At 30.9% G+C, this 16,171-nt stretch overlaps 1 protein-coding gene across 14 annotated transcripts in view; it reads right to left on the bottom strand.

Moving 5' to 3' along the window:
* The window catches only part of smash (smallish), a 203,188-nt gene that overhangs the window by 5,721 nt on the left and 181,296 nt on the right, over nt 1-16,171 (bottom strand). For 13 of the 14 annotated variants that reach the window (XM_074130655.1, XM_074130604.1, XM_074130987.1 and 10 more), the window contains 10 exons: nt 16,005-16,128; nt 11,276-13,066; nt 10,262-10,561; nt 10,007-10,159; nt 9,073-9,184; nt 8,801-8,985; nt 8,518-8,626; nt 8,146-8,285; nt 7,170-7,528; nt 6,927-7,074 (listed from right to left, as the gene is read on the bottom strand). In XM_074130655.1, the coding sequence (XP_073986756.1) occupies nt 6,927-7,074; nt 7,170-7,528; nt 8,146-8,285; nt 8,518-8,626; nt 8,801-8,985; nt 9,073-9,184; nt 10,007-10,159; nt 10,262-10,561; nt 11,276-13,066; nt 16,005-16,128 (3,421 nt within the window). The remainder of the gene's footprint in view (nt 1-6,926; nt 7,075-7,169; nt 7,529-8,145; nt 8,286-8,517; nt 8,627-8,800; nt 8,986-9,072; nt 9,185-10,006; nt 10,160-10,261; nt 10,562-11,275; nt 13,067-16,004; nt 16,129-16,171) is intronic. The other variant, XM_074131509.1, reaches the window with a different exon arrangement.

The following is a 16,171-nucleotide window of genomic DNA, read 5'->3' as shown; positions in this document are numbered from 1 at the left end:
TTTTGTTCTCTTGTACACTTTGTTTTTCTTAATTATAAACTATAGTTATTTTGTGCACAGATCTATAAATGTAGAAGATATAAAGGGTTGAAAATTTTTTGGGTCATGAAATTCTGTAAAATTATGGCTTTTCTATATCTCCCACTGTGAACCACGTATTCGTATGAAATTTTGTTCTCTTGTACACTTTGTTTTTCTCAATTATAAACTATAGTTATTTTGTGCACAGATCTATAAATGTAGAAGATATAAATGGTTGAGAATTTTTTGGGTCATGAAATTCTGTAAAATTGTGGCCGTTCTATATTTCCCAATGTGAACCACGTATTGGTATGGAATTTGGTTCTCTTATACACTTTGTTTTTCTCAATTATAAACTATAGTTATTTTGTGCACAGATCTATAAATGTAGAAGATATAAAGGGTTGAAAATTTTTTGGGTCATGAAATTCTGTAAAATTATGGCCGTTCTATACCTGCCACTGTGGACCACGTATTCGTTTGAAATTTTGTTCTCTTGTACACTTTGTTTTTCTCAATTAGAAACTATAGTTATTTTGTGCACATATTTATAAATGTAGAAGATATAAAGGGTTGAAAATTTTTTGGGTCATGAAATTCTGTAAAATTGTGGCCGTTCTATATTTCCCACTGTGAACCACGTATTCGTATGAAATTTTGTTCTCTTGTAAACTTTGTTTTTCTCAATTATAAACTATAGTTATTTTGTGCACAGATCTATAAATGTAGAAGATATAAAGGGTTGAAAATTTTTTGGGTCATGAAATTCTGTAAAATTGTGGCCATCCTATATTTCCCACTGTAAACCACGTATTCGTATGAAATTTTGTACTCTTGTACACTTTGTTTTTCTCAATTATAAATTATAGTTATTTTGTGCACAGATCTATAAATGTAGAAGATATAAAGGGTTGAAAATTTTTTGGGTCATGAAATTCTGTATAATTATGGCCATCCTATATCTCCCACTGTGAACCACGTATTCGTATGAAATTTTGTTCTCTTGTACACTTTGTTTTTCTCAATTATAAACTATAGTTATTTTGTGCACAGATCTATAAATGTAGAAGATATAAAGGGTTGAAAATTTTTTGGGTCATGAAATTCTGTAAAATTGTGGCCGTTCTATATTTCCCACTGTGAACCACGTATTGGTATGGAATTTGGTTCTCTTTTACACTTTGTTTTTCTCAATTGTAAACTATAGTTATTTTGTGCACAGATCTAAAATGGTAGAAGATATAAAGGGTTGAAAATTTTTTGGGTCATAACATTCTGTAAAATTGAGGCCGTTCTATATCTCCCACCGTGAACCACGTATTCGTATGAAATTTTGTTCTCTTGTACACTTTGTTTTTCTCAATTATAAACTATAGTTATTCTGTGCACAGATCCATAATTTTAAAAGATATAAAGGGTTGAAAATTTTTTGGGTCATGAAATTCTGTAAAATTGTGGCCGTTCTATATTTCCCACTGTGAACCACGTATTCGTATGAAATTTTGTACTCTTATACACTTTGTTTTTCTCAATTATAAACTATAGTTATTTTGTGCACAGATCTATAAATGTAGAAGATATAAAGGGTTGAAAATTTTTTGGGTCATGAAATTCTGTAAAATTGTGGCCGTTCTATATTTCCCACTGTGAACCACGTATTCGTATGAAATTTTGTTCTATTGTACACTTTGTTTTTCTCAATTATAAACTATAGTTATTTTGTGCACAGATCTATAAATGTAGAAGATATAAAGGGTTGAAAATTTTTTGGGTCATGAAATTCTGTAAAATTATGGCTTTTCTATATCTCCCACTGTGAACCACGTATTCGTATGAAATTTTGTTCTCTTGTACACTTTGTTTTTCTCAATTATAAATTATAGTTATTTGGTGCACAGATCTATGAATGTAGAAGATATAAAGGGTTGAAAATTTTTTGGGTCATGAAAATTCTGTAAAATTATGGCCGTCCTATATCTCCCACTGTGAACCACGTATTCGTATGAAATTTTGTTCTCTTGTACACTTTGTTTTTCTCAATTATAAACTATAGTTATTTTGTGCAAAGATTTATAAATGTAGAAGATATAAAGGGTTGAAAATTTTTTGGGTCATGAAATTCTGTAAAATTGTGGCCGTTCTATATTTCCCACTGTGAACCACGTATTGGTATGGAATTTGGTTCTCTTATACACTTTGTTTTTCTCAATTATAAACTATAGTTATTTTGTGCACAGATCTAAAATGGTAGAAGATATAAAGGGTTGAAAATTTTTTGGGTAATGAAATTCTGTAAAATTGTGGCCGTTCTATATCTCCCACCGTGAACCACGTATTCGTATGAAATTTTGTTCTCTTGTACACTTTGGTTTTCTCAATTATAAACTATAGTTATTCTGTGCACAGATCTATAATTTTAGAAGATATAAAGGGTTGAAAATTTTTTGGGTCATTAAATTCTGTAAAATTGTGGCCGTTCTATATTTCCCACTGTGAACCACGTATTCGTATGAAATTTTGTTCTCTTATACACTTTGTTTTTCTCAATTCTAAACTATAGTTATTTTGTGCACAGATCTATAAATGTAGAAGATATAAAGGGTTGAAAATTTTTTGGGTCATGAAATTCTGTAAAATTGTGGTGGTTCTATATTTCCCACTGTGAACCACGTATTCGTATGAAATTTTGTTCTCTTGTACACTTTGTTTTTCTCAATTATAAACTATAGTTATTTTGTGCACAGATCTATAAATGTAGAAGATATAAATGGTTGAAAATTTTTTGGGTCATGAAATTCTGTAAAATTGTGGCCGTTCTATATTTCCCACTGTGGACCACGTATTCGTTTGAAATTTTGTTCTCTTGTACACTTTGTTTTTCTCAATTAGAAACTATAGTTATTTTGTGCACATATTTATAAATGTAGAAGATATAAAGGGTTGAAAATTTTTTGGGTCATGAAATTCTGTAAAATTGTGGCCGTTCTATATTTCCCACTGTGAACCACGTATTCGTATGAAATTTTGTTCTCTTGTAAACTTTGTTTTTCTCAATTATAAACTATAGTTATTTTGTGCACAGATCTATAAATGTAGAAGATATAAAGGGTTGAAAATTTTTTGGGTCATGAAATTCTGTAAAATTGTGGCCATTCTATATTTCCCACTGTGAACCACGTATTCGTATGAAATTTTGTACTCTTGTACACTTTGTTTTTCTCAATTATAAATTATAGTTATTTTGTGCACAGATCTATAAATGTAGAAGATATAAAGGGTTGAAAATTTTTTGGGTCATGAAATTCTGTATAATTATGGCCATCCTATATCTCCCACTGTGAACCACGTATTCGTATGAAATTTTGTTCTCTTGTACACTTTGTTTTTCTCAATTATAAATTATAGTTATTTGGTGCACAGATCTATGAATGTAGAAGATATAAAGGGTTGAAAATTTTTTGGGTCATGAAAATTCTGTAAAATTATGGCCGTCCTATATCTCCCACTGTGAACCACGTATTCGTATGAAATTTTGTTCTCTTGTACACTTTGTTTTTCTCAATTATAAACTATAGTTATTTTGTGCAAAGATTTATAAATGTAGAAGATATAAAGGGTTGAAAATTTTTTGGGTCATGAAATTCTGTAAAATTGTGGCCGTTCTATATTTCCCACTGTGAACCACGTATTGGTATGGAATTTGGTTCTCTTATACACTTTGTTTTTCTCAATTATAAACTATAGTTATTTTGTGCACAGATCTAAAATGGTAGAAGATATAAAGGGTTGAAAATTTTTTGGGTAATGAAATTCTGTAAAATTGTGGCCGTTCTATATCTCCCACCGTGAACCACGTATTCGTATGAAATTTTGTTCTCTTGTACACTTTGGTTTTCTCAATTATAAACTATAGTTATTCTGTGCACAGATCTATAATTTTAGAAGATATAAAGGGTTGAAAATTTTTTGGGTCATGAAATTCTGTAAAATTGTGGCCGTTCTATATTTCCCACTGTGAACCACGTATTCGTATGAAATTTTGTTCTCTTGTACACTTTGTTTTTCTCAATTAGAAACTATAGTTATTTTGTGCACATATTTATAAATGTAGAAGATATAAAGGGTTGAAAATTTTTTGGGTCATGAAATTCTGTAAAATTGTGGCCGTTCTATATTTCCCACTGTGAACCACGTATTCGTATGAAATTTTGTTCTCTTGTAAACTTTGTTTTTCTCAATTATAAACTATAGTTATTTTGTGCACAGATCTATAAATGTAGAAGATATAAAGGGTTGAAAATTTTTTGGGTCATGAAATTCTGTAAAATTGTGGCCATTCTATATTTCCCACTGTGAACCACGTATTGGTATGAAATTTTGTACTCTTGTACACTTTGTTTTTCTCAATTATAAATTATAGTTATTTTGTGCACAGATCTATAAATGTAGAAGATATAAAGGGTTGAAAATTTTTTGGGTCATGAAATTCTGTATAATTATGGCCATCCTATATCTCCCACTGTGAACCACGTATTCGTATGAAATATTGTTCTCTTGTACACTTTGTTTTTGTCAATTATAAACTATAGTTATTTTGTGCACAGATCTATAAATGTAGAAGATATAAAGGGTTGAAAATTTTTTGGGTCATGAAATTCTGTAAAATTGTGGCCGTTCTATATTTCCCACTGTGAACCACGTATTCGTATGAAATTTTGTTCTATTGTACACTTTGTTTTTCTCAATTATAAATTATAGTTATTTTGTGCACAGATCTATAAATGTAGAAGATATAAAGGGTTGAAAATTTTTTGGGTCATGAAATTCTGTATAATTATGGCCATCCTATATCTCCCACTGTGAACCACGTATTCGTATGAAATTTTGTTCTCTTGTACACTTTGTTTTTCTCAATTATAAACTATAGTTATTTTGTGCACAGATCTATAAATGTAGAAGATATAAAGGGTTGAAAATTTTTTGGGTCATGAAATAAATTCTGTAAAATTGTGGCCGTTCTATATTTCCCACTGTGAACCACGTATTGGTATGGAATTTGGTTCTCTTATACACTTTGTTTTTCTCAATTATAAACTATAGTTATTTTGTGCACAGATCTAAAATGGTAGAAGATATAAAGGGTTGAAAATTTTTTGGGTCATGAAATTCTGTAAAATTGTGGCCGTTCTATATCTCCCACCGTGAACCACGTATTCGTATGAAATTTTGTTCTCTTGTACACTTTGTTTTTCTCAATTATAAACTATAGTTATTCTGTGCACAGATCTATAATTTTAGAAGATATAAAGGGTTGAAAATTTTTTGGGTCATGAAATTCTGTAAAATTGTGGCCGTTCTATATTTCCCACTGTGAACCACGTATTCGTATGAAATTTTGTTCTCTTGTACACTTTGTTTTTCTTAATTATAAACTATAGTTATTTTGTGCACAGATCTATAAATGTAGAAGATATAAAGGGTTGAAAATTTTTTGGGTCATGAAATTCTGTATAATTGTGGCCGTTCTATATTTCCTACTGTGAACCACGTATTCGTATGAAATTTTGTACTCTTATACACTTTGTTTTTCTCAATTATAAACTATAGTTATTTTGTGCACAGATCTATAAATGTAGAAGATATAAAGGGTTGAAAATTTTTTGGGTCATGAAATTCTGTAAAATTGTGGCCGTTCTATATTTCCCACTGTGAACCACGTATTCGTATGAAATTTTGTTCTATTGTACACTTTGTTTTTCTTAATTGTAAACTATAGTTATTTTGTGCACAGATCTAAAAAGGTAGAAGATATGAAGGGTTGAAAATTTTTTGGGTCATGAAATTCTGTAAAATTGTGGCCGTTCTATATCTCCCACCGTGAACCACGTATTCGTATGAAATTTTGTTCTCTTGTACCCTTTGTTTTTCTCAATTATAAACTATAGTTATTCTGTGCACAGATCTATAATTTTAGAAGATATAAAGCAGTGGTTCTTAACCGGTGTTCCGCGAATATGGTCCAAGTGTTCCGCGAAATTTCAATTTTAAATGTATTGAAATTTAGAAACTTAGGAAAGATACGAAAACAAAAAATTGTTCCTTTTTTTTTTTAATTTGAATTTAATTTTAAGTTCTTGGAAAATTCCGAATTTCAAATTATTTAATGTTAGTGTTCCGCGAGAAAAATATATAAGTACATATAATTATGTACCGCGTCTATGAAAAGGTTAAGAACCACTGTTATAAGGAATAAGAAATTATAAAGTTTCAGAGGCCAAATATGATGGACATGAGTCAAGTAGAATATCGGATTGATTAATACAGCTGTTGAATTGGTAAACTGTTTAGACAGATCATAACTGACAGATATGATCCCGTCAGACAGTAATGGAAAACAAAAGCAGAAAATGAATGTCTCTAAAACACCTTGATAATCAACTTATTTTAAAATAATTTTTTTTTTTATACATTGTTTCCTAAAATTTAAATATTTATTCCAGACTATAACTTAAGATTAGATGAAAGTACGTGTGCCGGCCCAAAGTTAAGCTAAATAAACTTCCTTTGCAGACCCCATGTGCGATAGATTATTGAAATGTAATTTTCCCTATAAGAATTATTTGCAAGCAGAGAACTGAGAAGACACCGGACGCCAGTGATTACAAATGTTGGAAGGCTTAAATACGAAACAAAAACAATAAACACTTTTCCAATAACTTATAGGAAGTACGGGCAGAAATGATTGTAACATATTTGGACGTTTTTGACTTAGTAATCAAATGTGACTGAAGAATAATATTCGAGGAAAAAAGGTTCCAACGAATGAAAGTATGTTCTTAAGAATTAGAAGCAAGTTATAAAAGGTTGCAAATATGAATTTCCTTAATTGAAAAATGAAAAATTACTTGTATCAGCCAATGTTGGTAGTTGTAATTATCAGGCCTCTGTTTCCGCTTTGCCTGCCACGTCTCATTGCTTATCAATCGAGAACGAGGAGCTGCGCTCAAAGCGTGGAGAGTCTGTTTGGTCATCTGTTGGCTACAATTGTGATTGCTAAATAAATCAATAAAAGAAAACATGAATGAATAAAAGCTAATTGTTTGGAAAATATCAACAATTTTCCTTATCACTTAAAATATGTAAAATACCTTAAATTATTAATATTCGGATGACCTAATTGTGAAGCAGGTAGTACAGGCGGTGGTGGCGGAGGTCTTCTTGGCGTGTTTTCCTGAAGATTTGGCATCGATCTACGATGGTAAAGATTTTGTTTGGATTTCTGCATATGATTATTACCAGAGATCACCCTTGAAAGATCTTGTAAAGATTTTCTACACTCAAGACGATACTGTTGTTCATCATGAAATACTCCGCCATTTATATCGGCCTCTTCTTTTTGTGTAATATCTTGTAGGGAGGATCTTTGGTCATACCAATCAGTTTTTATTACATTGTTTCCATGATGAAAATTCGTATCAAATCGCATTCTATCTTCACTCAAAGAAGGCTGTTAAAAAATGAATAGATGAAAACATATAAATTTCTAGATATGAAAGAAGAAAAGTTTTGTTCATTAAATAGTTACGTTAGGCTTACTCTGCCTTGACGTATACGCACAAAAAAAAGTAATTTCTTATTTTACTTTTCAATTATTTCCCTCAAAATTTTGGCACATTTTGTTTCCATTCCAATGAAAAATCATCAGACGATAAAAACAATTTAAAAAGTTCGGTGTAAAACTATCACGGATCTTTTTCTTAAAGCAATTTCCATAGTTATTCATCAGGAATTGTACTCACTGTATTAATATCCACTAAATTATAAAGCAGTCCTGTAATTTTCTTCAATCCTAACTTTATAATGCATTCAACACTTGTAGAGATAATGAACTATGTTCGCAGTTTAAATAAAATCCTAGAACCATTTTCCAGAAAAATCCGAAAAGTAAAAAATCATTTCCTTAAAGTTGAACTTCCGGATTAATATTATTCGCTCAATTATAATTAGCTCAGAGAGAATCCCATTGCCTAATGCAATTGCAATCTTCCTCCCTAAGAGCTGTGTAAGAGTGCTCTGAAGACAATTAGAAATCCTTCAAATCCTAAATAAATTTAGATCTCAAACCTCTTGTGCGATGTGTATCTTTTCCTCTGGATAAATATTGGAAGTATGATGAGTTCTAGCATTTTCTTTGTTCAATTGTTCCCATTCTATACGTTCTTTTTTTGCTTCCAATTCCCGAAGACGCATAGCTAATTTTTCTCCTAGAATAATTGAAAATCCATATCAATTAGACAACATTAAGTTTTCTGATTAAAAATTATTTTCTATACCTATATTTATAAAGGCAAAATACCTAAATCTATACCTATATTTATAAAGGCAAAATACCTAAATCTATACCTATATTTATAAAGGCAAAATACCTAAATCTATACCTATATTTATAAAGGCAAAATACCTAAATCTATACCTATATTTATAAAGGCAAAATACCTAAATCTTGTTTTCTGATTTTCTCTTCTTTCTCTAAAGTTTCGATAATTTCTCTTTCTTTCTTCATGATTTCATCTTCATCCGAGGTAGTGCTTTGATTCCCGTAAGTCTTTAAAAAAAAAGGAAGAACACCTTATGCATTATATCTATGAATAATGTTAATATCCACTAAAAGAGATATTTAATTCAATGCTTTGATAAATTCTTTTATTTTATTAATGCTATTAAATGCATTCCAAATTTTGAAGATAATTCGGGATGATAACTGCAATAAAATATTAACCTCGCTGTCATTTCTGCTATGGCTCCAAACATCTTGATGTTTATGATCTAATTCAACTCCAGAATCTCGGCTTTCCTGGTTAGAATCACTTTCTGAACAAACAGATTGCCTATAGAGTTGTCTTTCCATTCTTCTTTCTTCTGCTAATAAGGCTGACATATCTGGCGGCTTGATTAACTCTAATTCTACAAAAAAAAAAAATAATATGATCTTATAAATCGCGTTATTTATTACAAATATTGTATTAATTGAAAACCAAATAGTCTTATTACCTGGCTCTAAATAACTATCATCACTACTTCCTTCAATTCCAAGGAAAGATGACCTTTTCTGTCTAATTTCCTTCTTAATCCTCTTTGTGGAATCCGCTCTCCATAATGAAGTCTGAAAGTTTTTTGACTTGTTATTTAATGAAGCTAGGCTGTACTGACAATCAACAAACGAATAGTTCTACTTTTATTTATTTTATCATCTTTTCACCCACTGGATGGCTGCTACTAAATGGAAAGAGAGATGTTTGATTTTTTGAATTGGCCCTTAATATATCTGCGACCTCTCTATCTATTATCCTCTTGGTGATCTCGCGGGGCGTTATGATTTAAGGCAAATTGCTTCTGAGTGTGGATAGTAAAAGAGTAAAATAGCAAGAAAAAAAAGATATATAATTGCACTTTAGCAATTCTCTAATATTGTGGCTTCTTTAGGTAGTTGAAGGTAAAAACATTGGCTAGGATTCTGAATAGTCTGGTTAGAATTTTAAAACTTCTAGACAATAGATTACCCAAGTTAATTTCAATAATTAATTATGACAAACAACATTTACATGAACTGAACTGGGCTAGTCAGTAGCAAAAATCTTTTCATTTCTATTGTAGCCAATGATCGGGAAATTGAAGTTATAATTTGTTAAAACTCAGGCCGAAGATCTGCGACCCTAGATAGTTACTGCCATATTAAAGAATATGTATCATCTATTGTTTTGATAAAATAAGTAAAGACCATTACCACTTGTCAATCGTAGGAATTTTTTGCGGAACTTTTTATTCTTCTAAGAATGCAGGTTGACCGACATTTAATCAATTTCTGGAACGGATGATTTCAAAGCAATATTTATATAGGGTTTCAAAACCCTTAATGAAGGAAATTTCCTAAGTACAAGCTTTATATAAATGCCCAGAAAATATAATATGTTCGGTGTAAAGTTACCTTTTTTGTGGGTTTTGTTTCATTTTCTTCGTCACTATTTTCCACAGGTGGAGGAGGTGGTTTTTCCTTCGGTGGTTCCAACACGGCAGGGCTCAAACTAAATAAGCAATTATTTTCGACCTTAGTATCCATATTAATTAAAATTCCATCCATCTAAAATTAAGAAAATACAAGATTATACTCTTTTAAGAGTAAAATGAATTAACCAACCGAGGAGAATTTAATACAAATACACAATTTAAAGAATCTACGAACCTGTTGATCCTCTGCTGACATACAACCACTTGACATAAATTCACCAGAATCTAATTGTTCAACCAAATGATTTTCCTGGGTATTCAAGTTAGACTTTAATTCATGTTCAGTTATCAAATCTTTTTCTTCAACATGTTTTTCTTCAATAATGATTGGATGTTCATTTTGAAGCTCTTCTTGTAGTTTTTCATTAGTGATAAAATCTTGATTCAAACTGACAATATTGTTGGGATTTACAATATTGTTAAGTTCGTCAATATCTGAAGATTTACAAACTTCATTCTTGGTTTCATCATACTTCTGTAATGTAAGACAAAGTAACAGATTATTTACAAGTGATTTTTGTTTTAAATGAGCAAAGTTTCTTATTACTCATTTTGCTTTACCGAAAATCCGTTTTTTATAAACACAAATTACTAAGTATCAATTTGGAAAATATTCAAGTTTATTAAGACTTTAAGAGCAAAAATAATCATAAAATTTACATGCAAAAAGGTAAAATAACCAAGATAGATAAGTCTTGAAAACAGACAGAGGAAAATTTTATTTAGGCTTCCACATGACAAAAAATACATCGTTTAGGTTTACGCTGCACTGACATGCGATCTAAAAATTTTCGAAATCCATATAATTGCCTTTGCAAAATGCAAAGAATTTACAAGGGATTCAACAAGATATAATGCTGTTTTAGAATAACTCTTTGTTCTGAATTGCAAATCTCAAAAACTAAAGCAACTATAATCAGCTTATATCAATTGACAAAGCGGTTCTAAAGCTTGCCTAGTATTTCTATTGAATGGACATAGATAAGAATGCAGAGATAGAAACAATTGGAAGATAATAAATTCATTGATGATTAAGTTTACTTTAGGAACAACAAGAAGTTGTGAGTATGTACAATCTGATTCTTTAGAAAGCGGAAGAAAATAGTCACGATGGCAAAACTACCAATTATTCTAATAATATGAGGAAGTAAAAAAAGAAGAAATATGTTACAAAAAATGCGCAACTAACCTCACTTGTGTTGACAGATGTAGGAACATCAGAGTTTAGTAAATCATTTACAGAATGATTGGGGTTATTAAGATCCAAGAAAGTGTTAATTGCATTATTCCCGGCCTCTTGAATATAATCATTCTCCATACAGTTTAAGTCCTGACAATTATTTTTACAATTCTGTTGAAATGCCGGAAGAGAATTATTGTGAAAAGCAGCTTCATCTAACTTATTTACAATAACTTCAGTTAGATTGGAATGCTCCAAATATTTATCCATATTTTCTGTTTTTTGCTCAACATCATCTTTTAATGAACAATCAGAGCTATCCAAGTTAATACCATCTAACTGACAAGTTTCCGGAAGGCTATTTACATTTGCACAGTCGATGAGTATTACAGCGTTAAGCGTAAGTTCGGATGAACTTTCAGGAATAGAGGGCAAAGCTTGAGAAATATAAGTAGTTTCAGAGGTTAGAGATTTATTAGCATTAAAGGAAGAAATATCCTCCACCAAATGTTGTAGTTTGGTATCCAATGATGGGGTATATTGAGCACTTACATTACTATCTGTTTTTGGGAAATCATCACATCTATAGGCTGAACAATCTGATAACTTGTGTTTATTGTCATCAACTGAATTTGTATGATGATTAATTTTAATATCTTCCAAAGTATTGGTAACAAGATGTAGGTCATAATCGTCAGCTTGGCTAACAGAACTGGACACATCCGCTGTGTGTATACCAGAATCCTCCCTGTCTGTATCACCGCTGAACGTTGAAGGCGGATAATTTCTACAATAATCCAAATCTTCAAGACTTTGTACTCTTTCAAAAGAAACATTGGCAATGCTATCATGGTCGACATCCAAACTGTCCAATGATCTATGGCGAAAGTGTCTTCTACTGTTGCAAACATCTGAAGATGGACTGTAAGATCTTTCATAATTATTTTTTCTATGCGCATCGTAGAGTTCACTTTTTGATGAACCTTCTTTGAACGTGGCAAGTTTTTCATTAAAATTAGGTGCCGGATTACTTACCACAGTTCTTATTGGCTCTTTATTTATGGATGTTTGTAAATTATTCAAACGTTCTTTAATCGAAACAGATGATTCAATAACCGGTTGTTTCTTAGATGAATTATGTTCGGGTTTAACGAAATTTGACAATCTATCTTTCAAAGACAAAGAAGAAATAGGTTCATTAAATTTTTTATTCACCGGTTGTTTGTACGCCATTGTTTGTATCGTTTGTAAACGTTCTTTAACCAATTTATCAGAGCCTATAAGATTATTTTTATTTTCTTTTGGGCTATCTACAGATTCTTGTCTTTCTAACGAATGTAGGCGTTCTTTAATTGTTCGCGTTGTAGGAACTTCATGCAGCGTTTTCTGTGATTTTGTGATTTCATCATTTTCTTGAATTTTTTCAAATAATTCCCTCCTTCTATTGACATCAACTTTAGGTACAACCAGTTTCTTAGGTGCAGCATTCATTTCACCTTTTGTATTACTTTGATGGTCTATATTGTTTAAAAATGCGTCACCTTTGTTTAAAGAAATGTGAGCCGGTTTGAGCGGCACTGGAGGAGAAGCCTTGACATTTTTGTCGCTCTTCATATCATTAAGTTCCTTCAATGACCTTGATTTAACTCTGGTCTCTGTGTAATTGACGTAACTTTGTATCGCTCGTTCGTATGTATATTCTTCCTGGGGCGTAACTGAAGAATCGCTACATTCTGAATTATTTTCAGCATATGATTTGACGGGAAACTGATACTTTTCTTCATCGCCATATACAGCAACCTTTTGGTAAACAAAAATTATAATTACACATTAATATTTGAAATAGTCTAATTTGGAAATCAAAATAAAGTTAAAAGTAGCATAGAAAAGAAACGAGCTTTTATCCGAAATGTATAAATAAATTAAATTGGAGTACAAACTAAGAATGTTAAGAAACCAGTAGCAAAATATTTCAATTAAGCAAATTCACAATTCTGATCTACAAAGTTTTTATTAAGTACCAGAGTTTCTGACAATAAATTATTGTTATACAAAACTTACTGCTAAGTAAAAATAAATGCATTTAATTTTTTAATGTGAAATGATGAGCTTTTATCTTTAATTGAGTAGTTTCTTACTTCAGTCTTAATATAGAAAATAAATGTATTCACTCCTTTCTATTTTCAAGTATTAAAACAATAATTAAAACCAGTAGAAGAAGCCTTCCTTTAGAGCTGTTAATTTCATAGGGCGTTTTCTTTTTGCTGTGGTGTGCGGTCAAAGAGGTAGTCTGAAGAACTAGTTACAAATTTCATCTTTCTGTTATGAATGTTTTAAACAATGAAGATCAGAACTGTACTGGTTTAATAATTTTGTCACCTGTTTGTTATAGTAAGTTTATCCCACCTTTTTTTTTGGAGTTTCTTTTTTGGAAAAGAAAACCTCTTCAAAAAAGGAGGAGAAAACATATCAGAATTATTGTTTTTACTTGAAAATAGAAAGGAGCAAATACATTTGTTTTCTATATTAAGACTGAAGTAAGAAACTACTCAATTAAAGATAAAAGCTCATCATTTCACATTAAAAAATTAAATAAAAAAGATATTTCCAATAAAATAAAAAAGAAAAATTAAAACCAAATTTTTATCGCCATCACTGAAAATGCAACGCAAAAATATATTACATGGCCAAAAATTCCGGCAGCCACGTTGGTCTTAAATGCAGGTCAAGAGCCTACAAGCATCATGAATAACGGGAACTGTTTTAAAATTATCTACAATCTAACGATTATAACTAATCTATAATATTTAATAAATGCCATGATTGCTAGCGAATGTTCACTAACAAATTTCATTTTTTATTTCTTGATAGTTCATTCTTATTTGAAATCAGCTAAAAATTAAGATTTTATCCATTCGGAAAGACCGTTTATTTAAAAACTGGAAGCAGGCTTCCAAAAAGTGTGTTTTTTATAGCAGAGCATTTCTTAGTCTGGACTACCTTTTCTAACGCTGCTTGAATCAGACAAGGTTCGCTGATAATTTCATCTCCCACAATTATTCAAGTAATGAGTTAAAACCGTAGTTTTGCCACCTACGGAGAAGTTCTAGATAGGATCTTAGGAGGCAAAAGGAGGTGTTTATGATAATTAACAGGCTATACTAAATATTCCCTGATTTTGTTCTGTTATAATCTCAAAATGAAAAGAGCTTTCCGTGGATAAGATCTTCACTGATGGATGGCAAAAGTTTTTTTAAAAATACGAGATTCAACGATTAAAGAAACCTCTTTGGAGAATATCTCAAACGAGACTACTCAAGGGGACAGTGTGGGAATAATATCCTACAAAACCATAAAAGAGCAGTGACTTCTCGAGCTAGTCCAAGTTTAGGTGGGGCTTGATAATCTTGCGAAGACCTACCATTAAAATTAAGACTTATGGAAAATTATGGACTACTTGCCTAATGGTATATTGGTGGTTTTTATATTGCTCTCCACAATCAAACTATTCGTATCGCGAAAAATAGATTGAAAAGAAATCCATACTAGAACAGTAAGCCCTCAGACATGGATGAGGAAGAGCAGGTTAAGTAAAGTAAGTTTCCAAAGTAAACTTTTTATGATACTAGCGCTAACAATCAATAAATTACGAGTAAAAAAATCTTGAATTTAGTAGCTTGACTGTTATAATTTCCCATTATTTTTTATTTATTACTTCTTTTTTTTAAATATACTTTGATCAATAATTGCGAGTGTCTCAGACCAAAATTAGTGCATGAAGACATTTATTTTTTTAAGAAATCATTTTGGAGTAGTTTGGCAATGAATAAGGTAATCCCGTAATATCACTTAATATACTGTTTTGCGAACTATGAAATGTGCGTAAGAGTGAAGTTGGCTTCGAAAAGGTGTTGGTTAGTGCTCTGTGAATTAAATTGATAAGTAAGCAGACAGAAGTTTCTGATTTACACTGCGTTTGCCACGTTGCAGTCCAATAACGTAAAGAAACAATACGAGAATTTAGGCAAATGGAGAAAATATGATTTTAACTACAAGTTACTTAGGAACTGTTTTTAAACCTTTTGTAAAAAAACATCCTAATTCCTCTGCATGTTCTATGGAGATCATCTAAATAACATCGTATCGTTCGAAAATGGTTCAACAAACACAACCGTCCGTCTCGAATTTGTTTTGTCCCCAACCTTTTTCCAGACCTCCTTTCAGACGTACGCAAAATGATTTGAGGAAAAGGCCCACATGAATGGGACATTGGCCCTCGGCACTTTTCTGATTCGCCCTCAAGGGTCTTTTCCAATGCAGGCAATAACTAAAAAATAGTTAGGGTTGTTCTTAATTTTTTTATACCCTCGTATACTAAACTAATTTCATAAACTATAGTATATTAAGTCGAATATTTTTTACAAACTTCCTACAATAATTTATGAGTAAAAATTAAAATAATTATTATTAAATGGAAGTAGGATCGGAGATTAGAAAACTCTTTTAAAAACCAATTCTATCTTTTTACATTTTTTTTTTTAGAAACGTAATTTTTTTCACAAAATAATATAACTTAAAAGTTGCATTTTCAGTGAGATTCTGTTGATATTAATGATGTAATTAACTTCAAATTACAACAAAAACAAGTTATCTCAGTAAAATAAAATCTCAAAACAGCACCCTATTTATAAAAAAAGAAATAAACAAATCTAGAAAATTATTTAATTTCAATTATTACATTATTATCTACAGTAGGCATTTCGTCGGAATCTGAATTTTTACATCCAATCCCAAGATCACTTAAATCATCTGCCTCATCATTATGATAAACAGGTAGACTAGTTTTACGACCTCTTGTATTTCTGGTAAACAAAAAACAAAACAACAATTTTTTTATTTAATTAA

The sequence above is a fragment of the Rhodnius prolixus genome, unplaced genomic scaffold (assembly GCF_049639745.1).
Source record: "Rhodnius prolixus isolate KJV_2025 unplaced genomic scaffold, Rpr scaffold_1, whole genome shotgun sequence".
Lineage (NCBI taxonomy): Eukaryota > Metazoa > Arthropoda > Insecta > Hemiptera > Reduviidae > Rhodnius > Rhodnius prolixus.
Note: the sequence above shows the minus strand (reverse complement) of the source record. Positions and strands in the feature narration are given on the sequence as shown.